General features: G+C 44.3%; 1 protein-coding gene across 1 annotated transcript; it reads right to left on the bottom strand.

Moving 5' to 3' along the window:
- Positions 1 to 2154: 2154 nt before the first annotated feature.
- On the bottom strand, positions 2155 to 17147 carry LOC137914229 (CD151 antigen-like). The gene is made up of 8 exons (XM_068757868.1): positions 17051 to 17147; positions 14651 to 14735; positions 11938 to 12129; positions 7100 to 7174; positions 5005 to 5109; positions 3864 to 4022; positions 3491 to 3577; positions 2155 to 3358 (listed from the first exon to the last, which is right to left on the bottom strand). The coding sequence occupies exons 2-8, from the start codon at positions 14732 to 14734 to the stop codon at positions 3299 to 3301; spliced, it is 762 nt and encodes a 253-aa protein (XP_068613969.1). The 5' UTR covers position 14735; positions 17051 to 17147; the 3' UTR covers positions 2155 to 3298.
- Between the last annotated feature and the right edge of the window lie 235 nt (positions 17148 to 17382).

The raw sequence follows: 17382 nt of genomic DNA, 5'->3' as shown, positions 1-17382 counted from the left end.
TGACCACGGAGACAATAAAATTTTTCTTTCATTTTATTGAGACAGATTGTCTCGGAGCGCTGCTGCCATCTACAGACTCCAGACCCCCCCCCCCCCCCTCCCTCCTCACACATACAGCACGTAAACACCCGCGGCCTTGGAGGAAAATGAAATGACCTGACACGTCTTTGCCTGCAGCCGAGGCATTTGGATGCAGAACGTACGTACAGCTAAGCATGAGAGCGGATTCCGCTTGAATGTCTTCCGCTCACCTGTGGTGACAGCTCTGGGTTAACTGGCCAATGGCCACGGCTGGAAAGTGTTAACACAAACAAACAAGGTGGCTCAGTAGAACCTATCCTTTTTGGATTGTCACATATCAAACCAATGCAGTGCCTGTTTGTGGTGACGTTTCAAAGGATGTTTTTTTATATTCAATGTAGCTTCGACGGTCATTTATCTTTTCAGGTTGATGGATTTGAATTTTTACAGGTGTGATGAGGTTAAATCACACACAAACAGCCATAGATTGGAGACCACTGTGGCGTTTACGATCACTTCCTTTGTGAGGTTAAACACGAATCCTGCGTTAACCTCAACCCGACCCCGGCGAAGACAGCAGCCACTTCAGCTATTGATGGATCTGGAACCAAACCAGAAGCAACAAGCCGTCAGCGTCAGCAGACGTTGAAGCCACCCCATTCGAAGCCGTTTGAGTTGACACTAATACAGACTTCCTCTAAAAATAAACTCACACACAGAGGCTTCTGTCCCCTCGGAACGCCCCCATGCTCCTCCTCCCGTCTCCAGCTGCAGACGAAATAGTGCACAGCTTGACCGTTTGTCCTGTATGCAGAGAAATCCCATCACCTCCAAGGAAGGAGGAGGGGAGTACAACCCCCCCCCCCCCTCCGCCCAGACCGAAAATAGCACACCTCTCCGGAAAGACGGGCCAACAGGCCAAGGCCCAGCAGGTGATATGTGCACCAAATAGGCGACTGCTTAGAGTACTGCAGATATTTTGGAAATGTCATGCACTGGCGTTATTAGCATAAGCCTCGTGCTGACCCACATGAGGACTGGCATCGCGAGAAGGCTGCAGCAACCAGCGGCCCTCAGTCAGGCAACAGGTAAAGCCTGTAAAGAGCAGGGCAGACTCGCATCCCACAGTTGGAAAACGTGTCCTATTGAGCGTACTTTCACTCAAATACATGGTACATGTTAACTGCTGAATCACCCCGATGGGGGGGGGGGGGGGTCATTCTGTCAGGGCTGACGCAACCTTTCTGTGAGAGAATTAGGGCAATACACACTGATCCGTTTCACCCTGTATTCCTGATTAATAAGGGAACTGAGTTCACACCCTAACAGGCAGAGAGGCGGCTTCATTTTAAACTGGCAGCTAGAAACCTGCTGATTGGAAGTTGACTTTCTTGCTGCTTTTCACGCCAACAGGCATATTTGTTGATTTTTATCGGGCTGGTGAGATCCAGTGTGCATTAGACATTTGTCTTTTTAAGCCTGCCCCCCCCCCCCTTGAATACTTTCAGAACCCATATAAAAGATTGAATTCGGAATGCTTCTCTGTTTAGGGAGGGGGGGGGGGGGTGACCTTTATTAGTCTCTGGGACCTATTTATGAACAGCCTCACCAGGCCGTTCCCATCAGTGCTGTGCTGGCAACAAAGGCCTTGTGGGTGCTGCCTCCCTGTGTTTGCACACAGGAACTGTTGCTCTGTGCAGCGCCAACGCCGATGCAGTCCGTCTCAGTGAACCCAGGATCAAACAACACCCAATGCCGGCCATAGAGATGTCATAGTAGAGGCTACACATGACAGCATTAACCATCGCAAATGTGTCTCACCGTAGTAGAGCAGCTTTAGGGAAATTCACTAATGCAGCTGTAAGCTGGTACCAATTGTTTGAGGGCCACTGGCTACAGGCGAACGATTTCTCTTCACACACAATGTTTTTTGTCAGATGATTTTGTGAGCCAATAATTGCTCAGCATTTTTTCAGTGTTGCTGTTTAAAGTTATTGCTGATTCGTAAAGTTGTTTTTCAAATCCTAATTCGCCACACTTGAATATTCTTCTTCTTGTAAATACATTATTGTTAATCAGCGCTACCTTACTATTTCCCGAAAAATCAAACACACCAGAACTGAACTATTGGAGTTTATTTATACTAATAATTATCACAAACAGAAACACAGCAGATTAATTCAGTGTTTTCTCTGAGGCACATAGTAAAAAAACCAAAAAGAAAAAAATCATTAACGGCAAGTGAATATTATTTCCAGTGTGGCTGTTAAATACAATAATATATTTATTGTGTACAGTAAAGTAAAAAAAGAAAATCATTCATAAAAACAATCTAAGAGTAACATCAGTAGATGAACGAGTGAGGCTGGTTGAGATACAGTTAGGTCCTTTACACAAAGTTAGAGTGGACGACTTTGGCATCAGTGGATAAAAAGATAAGAAGTGTTCTCTTGTGAGCAATAAATGTTGGCACTGCTTGTATGTAGAATTAAAATATTAACAAAATTACTTCATTGCTGTCAGCCTGGACCCCCCTGGATCGACACACGGTAAAAACGTTGATGCCGATTGGTCAATTGGCACAGCTACAAACGCAACACTCTGGAAGGTACCGCCTCCGCAGTGTCCTCCTCGGGTGTTTAAGATGTGATAAAGACCCCGACGTCTCAAAGTCTTACTGCTGAGAAGACACCCCCTCTAGTGCTACGATCATTTTTCACAAAGCTAATATTTTATAAAAGGCCACTAGCAAGTAAATACCTTTCAAATAGATAAAAGGCGAGGGAGGGTGGGAAACAAAAATGCTGTTGAAGTTTAAGAAACTCTTAAAGTAGACTTATAAAACATGATGCCAGAGAAGGGAAGCTGCTGCAACCAGGATGAATGTTTTCTGAGAAGCGCCAGTTTTTCACCCCTGATCTTTACACAAGCACTTCGCCAACAACGAGGGGAACAGGGGGGTGGAAGAAAACTACAATGTTTTAGTCCCAAGGAGGCTGGTCCGACACTAATTTATACAATCTGTACTGACATTTCTGTCACTTTTTCTCAGAGGCGTCTCTGACAGCTCCATGATCTCGATAGCATGGCTGAGACGGCAACTTGTAGTGTTTTTCCACCCTGAATTTACCAAAATGAGCTCCTCTGATGTGCATTTTCATATCTTGCCAGATTTCCCACCCCGTGTTGCAGGACAAAGGAAAAGAGCCGATTGGCTGTTGGAGTCTGACATGTGGCGATCACGTTCCATCCTTCACCACATGCGTAGATCCTTTTCTTAGTATGGCTCTGCCTTGAGACTTCGATATAGGCAGCATGTGAACACCATCCCTATGACCTGGTGGTTGAACACACAAGAAGCGGAAACAGAATTTAGCAAAACTTCAATCCACCCCCAAAAACACACATTTATTTAATGCTGCTTTCATGCAAGGCAACTGTTAAAAACGGAGGAGCGTTCTGGGCTCACCTGCACGCAGGCTATCCCAACACCAACTGCCCCAATGATCTTTAGATGCTCCAGGATGAAGTTCTCCAGTTTGGTTATGCAGCCGCCCTAAAATTCAACAAAACAGAGATATATCAGCTGACCTGGGACCAGTGTTGCTCAAGACTCACATCACACAAATGCAAGGCACAGTGGAACCTCGGTTCTCGAAAAATAATTTGTTTCGTAATACTGTCCGAAAACTGAAACTCTATTTCCCATTAGAAATAATGGAAACTGGAAACTCCGAACTCCAAAAATCCGTTTGACTTCCGAGGCATTTTAAACTCCATTTCTTTTGTTTTGTTCGAGAACCGAGGTTCCACTGTATTCAGTCAGAGCTCTTCTTTCTCACCTCCACCTTGTAGATGTTGGACGGGTGGTCCCTCCGCCCACAGAGCTCGGTGGGGGACTTGCAGCAGCTGTCGGGCACGATTCTGCCGTTTGCCTCTCTGGAGCGAATCCAGACACTCTCAGACCAGTCGGATGAACCGTTGCTGCCGCAGCACTTAAACTAGCAGGAGAGACGAAGCAGCATCTTATGATAGTAGCTGTGATGCTTGCAGAGAAATATTAAAAAGGAGGTAGATGTTTTAGGTCAATGGGTGAAAATGATAATATAATATAGGGACGGTTGTGGTTCAGTTGGTGGAATAGGTCGTCCAGTGATCAGTAGTTGAAATCCCGCTCAAATCAAATCCTGCTGAGAAGCTTTGATTCACTCATCATGCTGTGAATGCAACCTGCCTAAATACACGTAGCTGATTGCCTGCACCTTGGAGTGGCCCACAGAACCATCGACTGCATCAGAACTGTCACACAGCAGTAGACAATAGCCTGAAATAGCCAGGCAGGGTGAGTGTTGACTTGCTAAACTCCACATTTCCGGATGGCAGCTATTGCCATTACGAATTTGTTGGGACGCAACATAGTCCTGGTGGAAGCGCAGCTTTCCACAAGGAATCTTTATTTTCTCACGCAACCGTCTCAAGACAGTAGTGGAGGGTAAAGAAACACGCGTGATCCTTTTCCAGACAATCTACAGGTAACACTCCTTCACCTTCATCTTCGCTGCAGATTTGTCCTTCTTGGCAGTCAGAGTCTCCGTTTCGATTTGTTCTTCCGTGTCTGGGCTGAAATAGCCTCATCAATGGTTACAAATTACCCGAGTGATCTCTCGGGGTCCGACTGAGACGCAACAAGACCGAGACTTGTCCCTTGACATGTTCTGATGAATTTGCTTTCATCGGGTCCAATGAATTGTTGGACCCAGCGAGGTGGAACTTGGTGTATTCAGCAGCTCTTTTCTTCAGCAGGCTGTAAGAAGGGGCAGTGTCACCTGTTCTTGGCAAGCGTGCCAAAACTAATTTCCCTTAAGATGGAGAACCCAAGATCACCAGCTTTCACACACAGATTAGAGTAGAACTAAACGCACATCAATCCTGCCCCCACTCTCCGTAGCTGTATCCGATCAGCATCTTCACGTCCACACTCACCTCCTGCTGCAACTTGTCTACAGCCTCGGTGATTTGCTCATGGGATTCCTGCCGATACATCTTCGTCATGGTCTCCCTCAGATTCTGCTTTAGCTCCTCATTCAACTGTTCAGACCAGACAGAGAGACAGACACGCTCACTAGCACCCAGCTGCAAAGCAACACAAACATTTCAGCCGCAGACTTTGACCAAGAGATAATCCGGTTGTAATTATTGACTCTCTTGGGCGGCAGTTTTGACAACAGAGGAGCAGACAAAGCTGCCGTGAAGACAGAGGAAGTCTGTTTTCATTCTCTAGACCAGTGGTAGAAAACACCTCATTGCTTCGAAGAGCAAGAGGTCTGTGGGCTCGGTTTCTATGGCAACAAGCCAACAGGGGAGTCAAAGTAAGTCAAAGCGTGAAGGAGAGCGATATCAAGGGACTGAATGATGAGGAGAGGAAGGGAGGTCGAGAGAGATTACGGATGAGAGGTGAACACAAGGGGGGGGGGGTAGAAGTGGTGATAAGGGGAAGCTTTTATTCTACCTACTGGCAGTCTGGGCAATACTGCAGCAGCATTGTGCACAACAGGAATTTGAGGATTTAGAATAGCACAATAATTAGAGATCTATTTGCGCTAACAGCATTAGCCACATATAAATAAGACCCAACATCGGTCCCATCATCAGGATTCAGCGGATGTGAATCCAGATCCAGGAGTGGCTCCAATCTGGACAAGTATGGCTGGAGATTACATAATAGCAGCGGTTCAAATGTACAAATGGGACGTCTACGGGTCAACAAGGAACCGCCATCCGTTGCTTTGACCACGCTGTCAGATGAAGGGAATGAGAGCTACAGCTGCACCAGCTTCCATGTTTGGTACGTTTCATGATTAGTGTTTGAGATCGTTTACGATTTAAACTTGCAAAATGTACATGTTTGAAGAATATTATTGAGAACGGTCCTTTTCATTACTTCAAAGAGCACCAGTTCCTTCCGCCCACTGACACTGATGACAGAGAGTATTTCCTGCGTCGTTTATGCAGCTCAAACCCGTGTCCACAATTGTTAAACCATCACCGCCATGTCTTCTTACTGAGGCGCAGGTGTTCCCGTCTTTAGCCGATGAGGACGGCGAGATGTGTGAATGTGCTGCGCTGAATACGATGACACGGCAGTTTAGCATGTTCCTTCCACAGCCCGGCAATCAATGGGTTTGCTGTTACCAGACAAAGTAAGTCTGATGTGAGACATTCCAAATAAGCTACAGCCGTCATCCCACAAATAAGAACTTTCATTATAAATTAAGACGTGATCACTGTGTGTGCATCAACTATCTGCCAGCAGCCACAAGAATTTGGGGAGGGGTGAGGAATTACATTACAATTTTGAAATGATGACAGCTTGTTTTCTCTGTCAAAAAGATCTGAGGAGACACAAAGACATCCCCAACAAAAGCGGCAAAAACCCAAAGCTGATGTAATGGAGGGTTATGAGACTGAAAGATGCTCCATTTTTGTGAACAGCAGAGCAAGAACTAGAAGTAAAAGCTCACACATGGAGAACGGCAGCTAGAAAATGGAAACAAAGCAGTGCTCATTGCCTGAAGGAGGTGGGGGAAGGGCACGGGTCATTGCCTTTGTTATCTGAAGGAGGCACCGCTGAAATATGCACGGTAAGCTGGACACCTAAAACCCACGGCCTGCCTTTTCTTTAACACACAAATAAACAGTGCAGCAGCAGTGTTAGACACTCGGTACGACCAGTTGACCAATAAGAAGACTGAGATTTAGAAAGCAGGTCGGAGACATGGACTCGCTGACTCATCATGTTCATACCAGCCACGTGAAATCAATTCCATCAGGCAGTTTTATTAAAAGGTAGAGACCAACTGGGCTGAGAACTACAAGCCATGCAGTCAGTCAGAGAGGGACAAACTTTTAACATTAAATTATTTATATTTCCTTTTAAATGATGTGATAATAAACACTTTAATCTAGTAAACACTTGTTTTTGCCTTCCTGAATCAAGAATAATTCCACACAAACATCCTTACCTTACCATCCCAGGGTGCATTATACCTTTCCATTCCATAGGAACAAGGGGAATTACCTGCTGATAGTAGATATAAGCCAAGACACCGGCCAGGATCTCCAACAGGAAGATGCACAGCAGCAAGACGAAGTACTGAGGAAGAAGAGGAGAGAAAGCAATCAGAGGAAGGCAATGTGACCAAACACGTGGCTTAAAGACAAGTGGTAGTTCGAACTATAATATTAGAAATGTCTGCAAATAAATTCCACAAAGGTCTGCCCACTCTCGGTTTCTGCAGCAGTTCACTGAACGGAACGGAACTATTGACTTCTGCTTTCATAATTTCAAGATACTTTCAAAAAACGCAAAAAGATGTTTTGTTTATAGTCGCTACAGCTTCTTCTTCTACTACTATTTCCGGTATATTTGGTAAAATCGCGCATGTCAAAAGAATTTATTCCAATCGAAAGTGTGATGCATGAACACGCAAGTCCTAATCAGATCAATATTTTTAGGGTCCAGTGCATCCGATCATAATTTTAATCCAAACTCTGATCGGATTAATGACATTCTGTCCATGTAAACGCAGCCAGTGATGCTGAATGACATCCGGGTTAGAGTATATGAATAACCCTCTGAAATACAAATTCATTTCTTGGAGGCAGTGGAAAACAGCATTAATATAAACTACTGCTTTTAAATAAATGCCAAACATTGTCCTTATTATAAACTCTAGTAATTTAAATATGCAATAAAGTCAGAGAAACTTTGGCCTAAAGTTATGTTTGTCCACATGATGATTTCACCTTCACACAAATAAACAAAGACACACACGATGCAACAACCGCAGCAACAGGTAAAGCCACAAAAGCTCGAGAAGAGCCAGCCTGAGGTGCACTGGGAATCGTAGTCCATGTTGCAGCTGAAGCGGAGGCCTCAGCGCAGACGAGGGAAAACCGGAGCTGGACTTGCGTCGTGTGAAGCCGTAAACCTCGAGGACGCTCTGTGCCTTGAAGCGAGGTTTGCTTTTCAGACTTTATCACTGCCATCTGATTCGTGACCGGGCCCTTAGGAGCTGGAGGGGAGGGGTCTGCTTTTCATGCCAAGTTTCATCAGAATTGAAGACACGAACTGGTACTATCAGACCAAAACCTTGACCCGAATTCCTGAGGCTTGCTGCTATCAGAGGGAGAAAATCAGCCGGTTGAGTGGACTGGCTCTTTGATTTGATAGCTTGAGGAGATTGGATGCGAGTGGCGCCGAACCTGAATGCCGAGCAGAGCGAGATGCATTCTGATGCAGCGACGACAGTTTCAAGGAAAGCATGACGACGGATAGAGCACATAAAAAGTCCGGCTATAAGAATCAATTCCACAAACAGCAGCTAAACGGACTGAACAATAATTAAACACATCTTAACTCTGTTTCTGGTCCCAATTATTAACTGTATTTAGGGGACACACTTGGATGTGTGATTTTGAAGCGTTTTCATGTATCCATGAAATGTTCCTTTCAGTACTCTTTAATTGAACTTTGTTAGCAAAATAATGTTTATCAAAATATTAGCGATTAATAGCTATAGCCGCTAAATTTCCAGGTCTGTCAAGAAGAAAATTCTATTCAATTCTACACATACTTACATAATACGTATTTCCTCACACTCCGACTGGGGTCGGGTTTCTCACGTGAAGCCGTGCCCTGTTCTGTGACGCAAGACATTATGGACTGTCAATTACAAATAAAACTTTGAAGTGTCGAAGAGAAATCTCTTCAATTTCTCTCAATTCGTGTCAGCAACAAGTTTAGTGAAAGAAGAAGTCTTCACTGAAGACCAGCTTTGGAAAGCAGGCTAACATGGTATAGTTTGGTGGCGGCGTCGATATAAATGAAACGGACCGAGCCGCTATTTTGGAAAAGGTTGCTGGAAAATACTTGAATGTTTCCTTGGCCTTCATCCTGCTTTCAAAACAACTGTTTTTTCTGCAGCTTCTCCACTCCCATTCAGCGTACATAAAAGAACCAACAAACCAGGCTCTAAATTTCCCAAAACAAACTCATTCGGTTACTTCTCAATCTGGGGCCCATGACCCACCTTCTTCCTGGACATTTTGCTAGCCTAAAATGGCTCAGGTTAAACAACTCAAAATGAGATTGGCATTTAAAATAGCCAATGCAGCTCTGCCCTCAGTCCCCTCAATCCCTGCATACCTGAATAAACACCTCCACAGATTTAGTGACACCCACAGCCACAACACTAGAGGGAGCTCAAACAACAACCTGATTACCCCCTCCTATAGGACTAACATGGGTAAATCATCTTTTTACAATACGGCCACCCAAGGGTGGAACTGTTTGACTCCTGCCCTCAAAACATGCACCTCTTTGGCCTCCTTCAAAACGGCCCTAAAAATACACCTTTCAGGGGGGCAGAAACGGAGATAGTCATCACGACTCTCTCCGGATCAACCCCCACCCCCTTTTTGTCCACCTACGTTGCACATATTAAGTGTCTTTTTAATTTTAATTTATTGTTATTTTGCATCTGTGGCGTAATTTAATATTAGTTTTATTTGTATTGTTAAATGTCGATGATTTATGTACGAAGGACTTTCAACAGAAACAAGGGCTTTTTTGAAATGCTCCTCTTAGACAGGATGTTTGACCATACTTGTACTGCTCTAACATTCTCTCTAATAAATATATTCATCATCATCATCATCATCATCACCACGCTGAACTGCAGAGACGACACACATTTGTATGCAGCTCTGGGTTCAGATTGTGTTTGTATTTCAGACTTCATTTGAAGAGGACGACCGTCTCTCCAATTCCAGAGAGCAGAGTCCCACTGAAGGCGTCTTTAATCAGATACATGATGGCAGGACATATTGGTTTTTGCACTGCAACTGTTTGGCTATGGAGGTGGAGTCTCTGCCCTCAATGCAGCTCAATCAACTGAAACTTTGGACTCCGGCTCGATGAGGAATCCATGGAGCCGTGCCAGCAGTAAAAAGGAGTCTCTGCAAAGTGAATATTTAGAACGGTATTTAAGTAAAAAGCAAGTGTGGTCATAAAACCTGACTTTAACATGCTGTAGAAAAAAGGAGGCCTTTCTGGAACTGAACAACTGCTGTGCAAAGAATAATAAAATGCAGCATGCAATGTGCCACAATAAATACAGACAACGGGAAATAACCACGAAGAAATGACACTTACATCCCCCGACCAACAATCCCTTCCTCGTACAGATTGTACGTGGTTCTGAACTGTTGTTGTACTCAGTTATGTACCTCTGACCTTTCCAACTAAGGTAAATTATAAAAATGGAGGTGCATAAGAAGCAGCTGGGACGACGCACGTTTCACCTCCCCGGCAGAACAGACGCTGCATCCTAATGGGATAAATAAAGCATTCATAAAATGAAGTCAAGCTCTCCACGATGAGCAGAAGAAAACGGGACGAGTCCAGAAGACTACGGGGGGGGGGGGGGGGGGGGGGGGTGATATTCCTGTTCTCAGGCTGAAAGGTCCACTGAATCACGTGTCTCCTAGCTCTTGGTTGGACAGGCAGTAAAGTAACACAATCTTGGGCCAATATCTCAGCATTGCCTTGTTACGTTTTACTCAGAGTTCAGAAAGGCACCCCTAGCTCCTACTCCATGAGCAAGCAGGGGGAATAATTGCTGACCGGCCAAAACTAGCAAAGTGAAAGAACAGGAACCAAGGGAAAGGCAGAGAGGAGACGGAGACCCACTCGGGTCCAACAGCGTGAGGTCAGTTTCTCCACAGGCGGTTCCAGCCTCTGCTCGGACTGTTTCCAGTTGGCCGTATAATTTAAAGGAGACCGTTTCTTCCTCTGCTCCCTAAATCACTGTACGTCCCGTTATTATTGTCTCACAATACAAAGACGCTGCTTGTTTGTAGACACACACACACACACACTATCCACCCCCCTGTTCCTGAGGCAGAGCCTCCCCTCTTTCTCCTTGTCCTCCTCACGTGTCTCGGACCGAGACAAATACCACCACCTCTAGAAGAGACTCCTCCGTTTAATCACCCGAGGTTTATTACAGCTGATCCTGATTCTGGGGATGCTCCAGCCTGCCCGTCGTTCCAGCTGCTGACCTTTAGTCTCAGCAGGTCACACAGAGGAGAACAATTACTTTACTCCTCTACCCCCCCCCCCCCCCCCCCCCCCCACCCCAATCCGCGCCGCCGCCCTCTTGAACAATCCTGAGAGCATCTCTCCTTCCGTCAGGATCATTTCTTTGCTGTGATTCATCGGCATAATCTCAACTCTTCAGGAGCCGCCAAGCATCTCTAGACTACGCATTTTGATTCACACTCAAAACCAAGGTATAAATGAGACGCTCTCTGAGACGATGGGACTTTGTCACATATAATTCAATAATAATAACAACGGCATATATAATCATAGTTTTTTTTAACATTCCCTCTAATCAAGAAAGTTTTTTATATATTTTATGCTGCTTGTTTTGACATTTTTACACTGCAAAAAAAGGTTTGTCGACTTTAAAAATCTCTTTGATATTGTAGAGTTTACATTAATTCCATACCGTGACACAACAGGCATCAAAAATTCAGTCATCAGAATAATGTCGTGTTTTTAGCAGAGTGCAACTCGTGTAATGAACCCCAAACAATGAGCATGTCATACAACTGAGTCACTAAACGACTGTTTTAGTGTTTTCCTCCACATCTTCAAGAGCCTTTAATGAGCTTAAACTGCACTTTTCCACGTGGATAAAGAAAGTACTTACCACCCGTGTGTTCATCATGTACGTGTATTATTGTTTATTTTCATCATTTTAATACGCATCACACATTTTTCCCACGTAAATACACACGTGCCGCATGCGTCACCTATTTTCTCCTCATGCTGACGTCAGCTCTTACCACTCGCAGTAGCCTCCTCTGCTCCTTGAAGGTGGCACAGCAGCCCAACACGCCAGTTACCATGACGATGGCTCCAGCCACAACCAGTATGTAGGCGGAGGCAGCGTAGGTCTTGGAAGAGAGAAGGCTGATGTAGTCGTTCTTTTCAACCAAAGTCCAAACACCCACCGCCATCACGATGCCCCCTGCCAACTGGGAGAAGAGGACATGATAAGAGTCTCATCTCAGCCTGCGAGTCTCTGGTGCCCAAAACCAACTGAGTGATGAGGACGTTTCAATTATTCATCACCTAAATCAACTTCAAAGCCTTTCTGCGGTTACGTGTGACTGGATGAAAACCGTTGCCACATGAGACGCTCTAATATGAAGTAAATCACTCAATCAGGACTAGATTAGAAGTGCTGAGGTCGGTCATCCTCCGGTTTCAGGCCGTGACTTGGACAGAAAAAAAAAAGCAATAAATAACATCACGAAGTGCTTAAAAATGTTACATTCAATTATTCAGGAACAGCTGCATCAGATGGATCAATCGGTAAATCACTCAATAGTTCAGTCTTATAATCCGCACCACAATTTGTTTGTTGTAGACATAAAAAAAAAAAAAGTGATTTAAAGACAACTTGATAAAGCAGCATCAACTGAGATCTGAATATGATGACTCATCGGATGCTGCTGTCCATCGAACTGATTGGTCGATCTTAAACGTACCCACAGTGCCTCATCAATTGTTAATAGCAGCTGTAAATATAGCTGGAGTTACAACAGTCTCTGTTCATCGCTGTAGTGTGTTTGGTTTTTAACCCTTTCCATGCTCCATAGTTCACAGTAGACAAACATGCCCACAAACTCAATGACTCAACATTGTGTTTATATAATCCCTCTCAGGCCTCTTCTGAGCACAGAAGGATCACGTGTTGAACGGAACGGGTTCATCGCTGGCGGCCGTCATTCCACGTGGTGAAAAATGTTGCTCACTGTTACTCCATCTGCTGAAAACACTGGATGAACCACAAGACGTGACGTTCATTTTCCGTTTCAGTTGAAAAAAAATACATGCAAAAGAGATATTCAACCTTTGGCGCCCTCTTGTGGCAGAAAGGAGTGACCCTGAGTAAGTGAAACACAAGAGACACAAGCGTGTGTCCCTTTCCCAGGAAGCAATGGGGGAGGATGATGGAAATAATACACGAGGAACGACACGGGATTTTGTTCTGGAACACTAAATTAATTCAAAGTGGATTATTAATTAGCCTAAATACAATTGAAAACTGGCTGGGTGACAATTTTTTTGTTTTCCTACATTTCATTATCCTGCATTCTCCGTTAGTGTTGACTATCTTCGGTGCAACAGCAGCAGCGATGTTAAAATGTGTGGCGCACAGTTCAAAGTTAGTCCTTGGTTATTAGGATAAGGTTTACGAGTGTTTGTCCTTCACAAACATCCTCGATGTGCCTCAGGAATCTCACGGCTTGTTCAGATTCTCAATAGTTTATTCAGATCAAACAACTAAAGTTCACACTGCTGATGTTCAAATGGTCAGCGTTTTAAACTGTATAAATAAGAGCAACAAAAATGTTGTTCTTATTTATTTTTTATGAGTTGCAGCTGAAGTCACTAACATGATAGAATGTTTATTTTGAAATGCTTCTGATCGTTTTGTGGTAACGTACACCCCCTTTAGAACTGGGCTAAGTTGATGAATCTAAAGTCAACATGGTGACACCGATCCTTTTTACCAGGTCCTCTAATATTACGTGTGAAAGGATCAGAGCTGTCCTCACAAAAACATTCCTGACACTGAAGCAGCAGGTTATTGTCCCAAAACAGGCAACCAGGGACGGGACGGAGAGAATTCAATCTGTTCCTGCTTCAACGAAGATGTGAAGCCCTCCATTTAATGAAGGCTCACGTTTTCCTCTCAAACAGTGGTCTGTGTGGTCAGAAAACGGAGAGCTACCATTCAGGGAAAGCCTTCACAGGTTTGCAGTGCAATTATTTAATTTTCCATTCAGACCAGAAATAACGGCAGAGACACGAACAGGTAGAAAGACGATCATCGTGAACGGACACAGCTCTCAGTGGAGCGGGGAGGAGACGGGGGGGCTGCAGCGACGATGTCAACGCTGGAAACTCTTGAGGAATTAGGCTATGAATGCATCTTCTGTCTTCTGTAAAAGTATGCGACTCTGCTTTAATTCAACGCCCTCGCATAGCAGCTGGTATTTACCAGCTTCTCGTTGAAAAAGAGCCTTGTTAAAAGGTTCAGACACAATTTCAGCGTTTTAAAAGTTCACTTCTAGCTGAATAAACGGCAGTGGTTTGCCAACCTCCAATTTATGGGGGAAAAAATTACTATGCTGAGAAACAGTATTGGCCCCTCTCCTGATTTCTCCTGTTTCGATCGTAGACTAAACCATGTCAGATGTGCAAACACAATTCAACATAAAACAAAGGCAGGCGAAGTATGAAACTTTTAATATGGAAAAAATGTTATTCAACACCTACATCTTTGACAGTAAATCAATAAAACCACGAGAGTGGCTGGTGTCTGCGAGGATGATGCAAAGGACGGGGTTTGCTGTGGCGACCCTTCACGGGACAAGCCCAAAGTGCAGCAGTAGTAGCAGTAGTCAATCCCTGGATAATACGTGTCAAAGCATGCAGGTACTTAAAACACTTTAGAAATTAAACGTCTCCACGACAGAAGCTCACCCAGAAGAGGAAGTTGAACGTAAACAGGAGGTATTTCAGGCAGATGGTTCCACATGTCTCGTTCTTCTCCTCGTAGACGCCCATGCTGCAAAGAACAGCAGATGTTAAACATGACATTAACATGAACGGGCGGTTCAGCTATCACAATCAATACACTCGACTTCTGATCAATAGAACACGCAGCAGTACGGTAAGTACAGAACGGAGAACTGGTAACCTCCTCGCTAGCATTAGCATTGTTTGAAGTTTAAATGACAAATAATGTGCCGATATTGTGTAACACTTTTTCCCCCCCAACAGAATAACTATATGTATATTTATAAAATAAATACACAAATAATAAATCAGGGAATACTTGATGCCGCCTATCGCACATTGTCAGTTTTGTAACGACACACAAGCAGAGAACCCAAATACATTAAACTAACCTATAGGGGTTCAGCGATCGATCGGTGCACCCCCACTAACCTATATGTAAGACATGAAAGCAGATCCTTATCCGCAATGAGCTGAAAGCAAAGAATAGTTTTAGATTTGTGCTGATAATTTATTGAAGCTATAATCTTGTTGTGGTAAACGGACATCGCCGAGGGCTGCGGCTCAAAGTTCAATAATCCTCCATGACCTGATTGTCCAATAGAACAAACTCCAAGCAGGCTGGCGGCCGCCGTTAAACGGCAAGCAGCTTAAAATAAAACGCGTTCTGTCATTGTCCGGTGCTTTTAATAATGAACATGTTGCTGGGCTTTTCCACAGCAGGGGGTGTGACCATTAAACGCGCCGTGGAGGCAGGCTCAGTGAGCTGAGTCACGTGTACAAGCGTAGTGATTAGTGATCCATGACTAAGCGCCGAGCAGGAGCCGAGGGTCGGCTCGAGGCCGGATTGAACTGGGCCTCATCCAAACAGCAACTGAAGTGTAATCTAATGTGTTTTCACAGCAGAGAACCCAAAACTAATTCTCTCTCCATCTCTCTCTATCTCTCTTTCGAGGTTGTAAAGATTTCCAGACTCCATACCAGAACACTGGTCACATCCATTCCACAAGTCTCGTCCTTTTTTTTTTCACCCCTCACTTTTGTTGGCTGACTTGCCAGTCAAGCCCAGACTCGCCCTCCTTTGACTACCTCTCCTTTAACTACTCCACCACTCCTGAGTCTCCTTTCTCTCCCCCCCCCCCACCCCACTCCCACAGCATCTCCGGTCAGCTCAGACGGGAGTGCCGGGTGAATGACTGTGCGTCTGCTCTGGCTGGCTGGCGAGCGTCTGGTAATGCACGCCTCGCCTAGTGTGACCTTGTTAATGAAATACAAACAAAGCTTCACTGACAACTTCTTAATTAACTGCTTGGAGACAAACAGGACCAAGTTCTGCATCACAGACGTTTTGAAGATTAGTAAATTAACTTTAAGAAATGTTCAAATCGGTTGAAATTTGACCTTAAGACTTTACTTGGTGCTTTATATTAATAAAATGTATTTCTGCTGCAATGTCACAGGTATGTACAGAATTTTCTATATATATATATATATAAAAAAGGAACAAACTAATATTGGCTAATATTACGCGAGAGAAACGTTCTAAGTCAAACAGCATGAATTAATATGGATCAGCAGACGTACTTCACTGAGGAAAGAGGGCTTAGATGGCATTTAAAGAAGTTCTCCATGTCAATTATAGTTCTGGGACAAACCCCAATGCTCAAAAAATATATTTAATGTTAAAAAAAAAATAAAAAAATAAAAATAATAAAAAAAACTAGACATGTAATTACTCCAGATTTAAGAATGCACATTTCCTGTCCACGTTTTAAACACTTGCTGAACAGACGGACCCCATTCCCTAAATTTGTTCATGGTAGAGAACTTAGATTATTTAGGATATTCTAAACTCTCCTTTAAATTGAACCGAACAACATACATGGTCTCTTTTTCTGCCTCTTAGTGTCTGGGGTCAAATGTATTAGTAAGAGATATAGCATTAGTATGCTGCTATTTCGTACCAACAATATTTTAATTAAAGCTATTATTACATTTATGAACAATTTAGTCTGAGGAAAATGAACTATAATAGAAGCATTCACTCATTTACAGAACAACACCTGTTTACAGGTAAAAGCTTCGGACGTCCTCAGTGACGTCACAGTGCTCGTCTTCGGCAGAGTAAGCTAACGCTAAAGTTACGCTACGATGTACTTCTGCACCGCTACTGGAACAAAATGCGTATTCGATCAATACCTGAGTTTGGAATCGATAAAAGCTCGGTAAAAACTAGTCGGGCAGGTTTACCGTCTTAAAAACGAATTAAAAGTTTCGCCAAATTCTGCCCGGTCCGGTCGATGCGACGGCAGAACGGGCTAGCAGCACGGATTTATAGCGCAGGACGCTTCCGGTTCGTCTCACCTGCTGTGTCTTCGGACCTTCTGTGGTCGCAGAAAGATGAAACGCGTTCTGATGGTCTTAGATGTGTGTGTTGTTGTGTTTCCCCGGCACACCGTCCTGAAATAAAGGCCTCTCCGACGGTCCGGTGGAGCTGGAGGCTACGAAATCAAGCCGCTGAGCTCACGTCTTCCGCGGGGCAGAAAGAAGATGCAGCTGACTCCGCCCCAGCCACCCCCCACTGACTCCGCCCACCTCTGTCTCCGGGGCAACGACTCTGTGATGAAATAAAGCGTGTCTGGATGGATGGAGTCTAATCATCAGTCATATTCCAGTACATGTCACAGGGAATGCTG

Source organism: Brachionichthys hirsutus, chromosome 1 (genome assembly GCF_040956055.1).
Source record: "Brachionichthys hirsutus isolate HB-005 chromosome 1, CSIRO-AGI_Bhir_v1, whole genome shotgun sequence".
Classification (NCBI taxonomy): Eukaryota; Metazoa; Chordata; class Actinopteri; order Lophiiformes; family Brachionichthyidae; genus Brachionichthys; species Brachionichthys hirsutus.
This window is presented reverse-complemented; position numbering and strand designations above follow the sequence as displayed.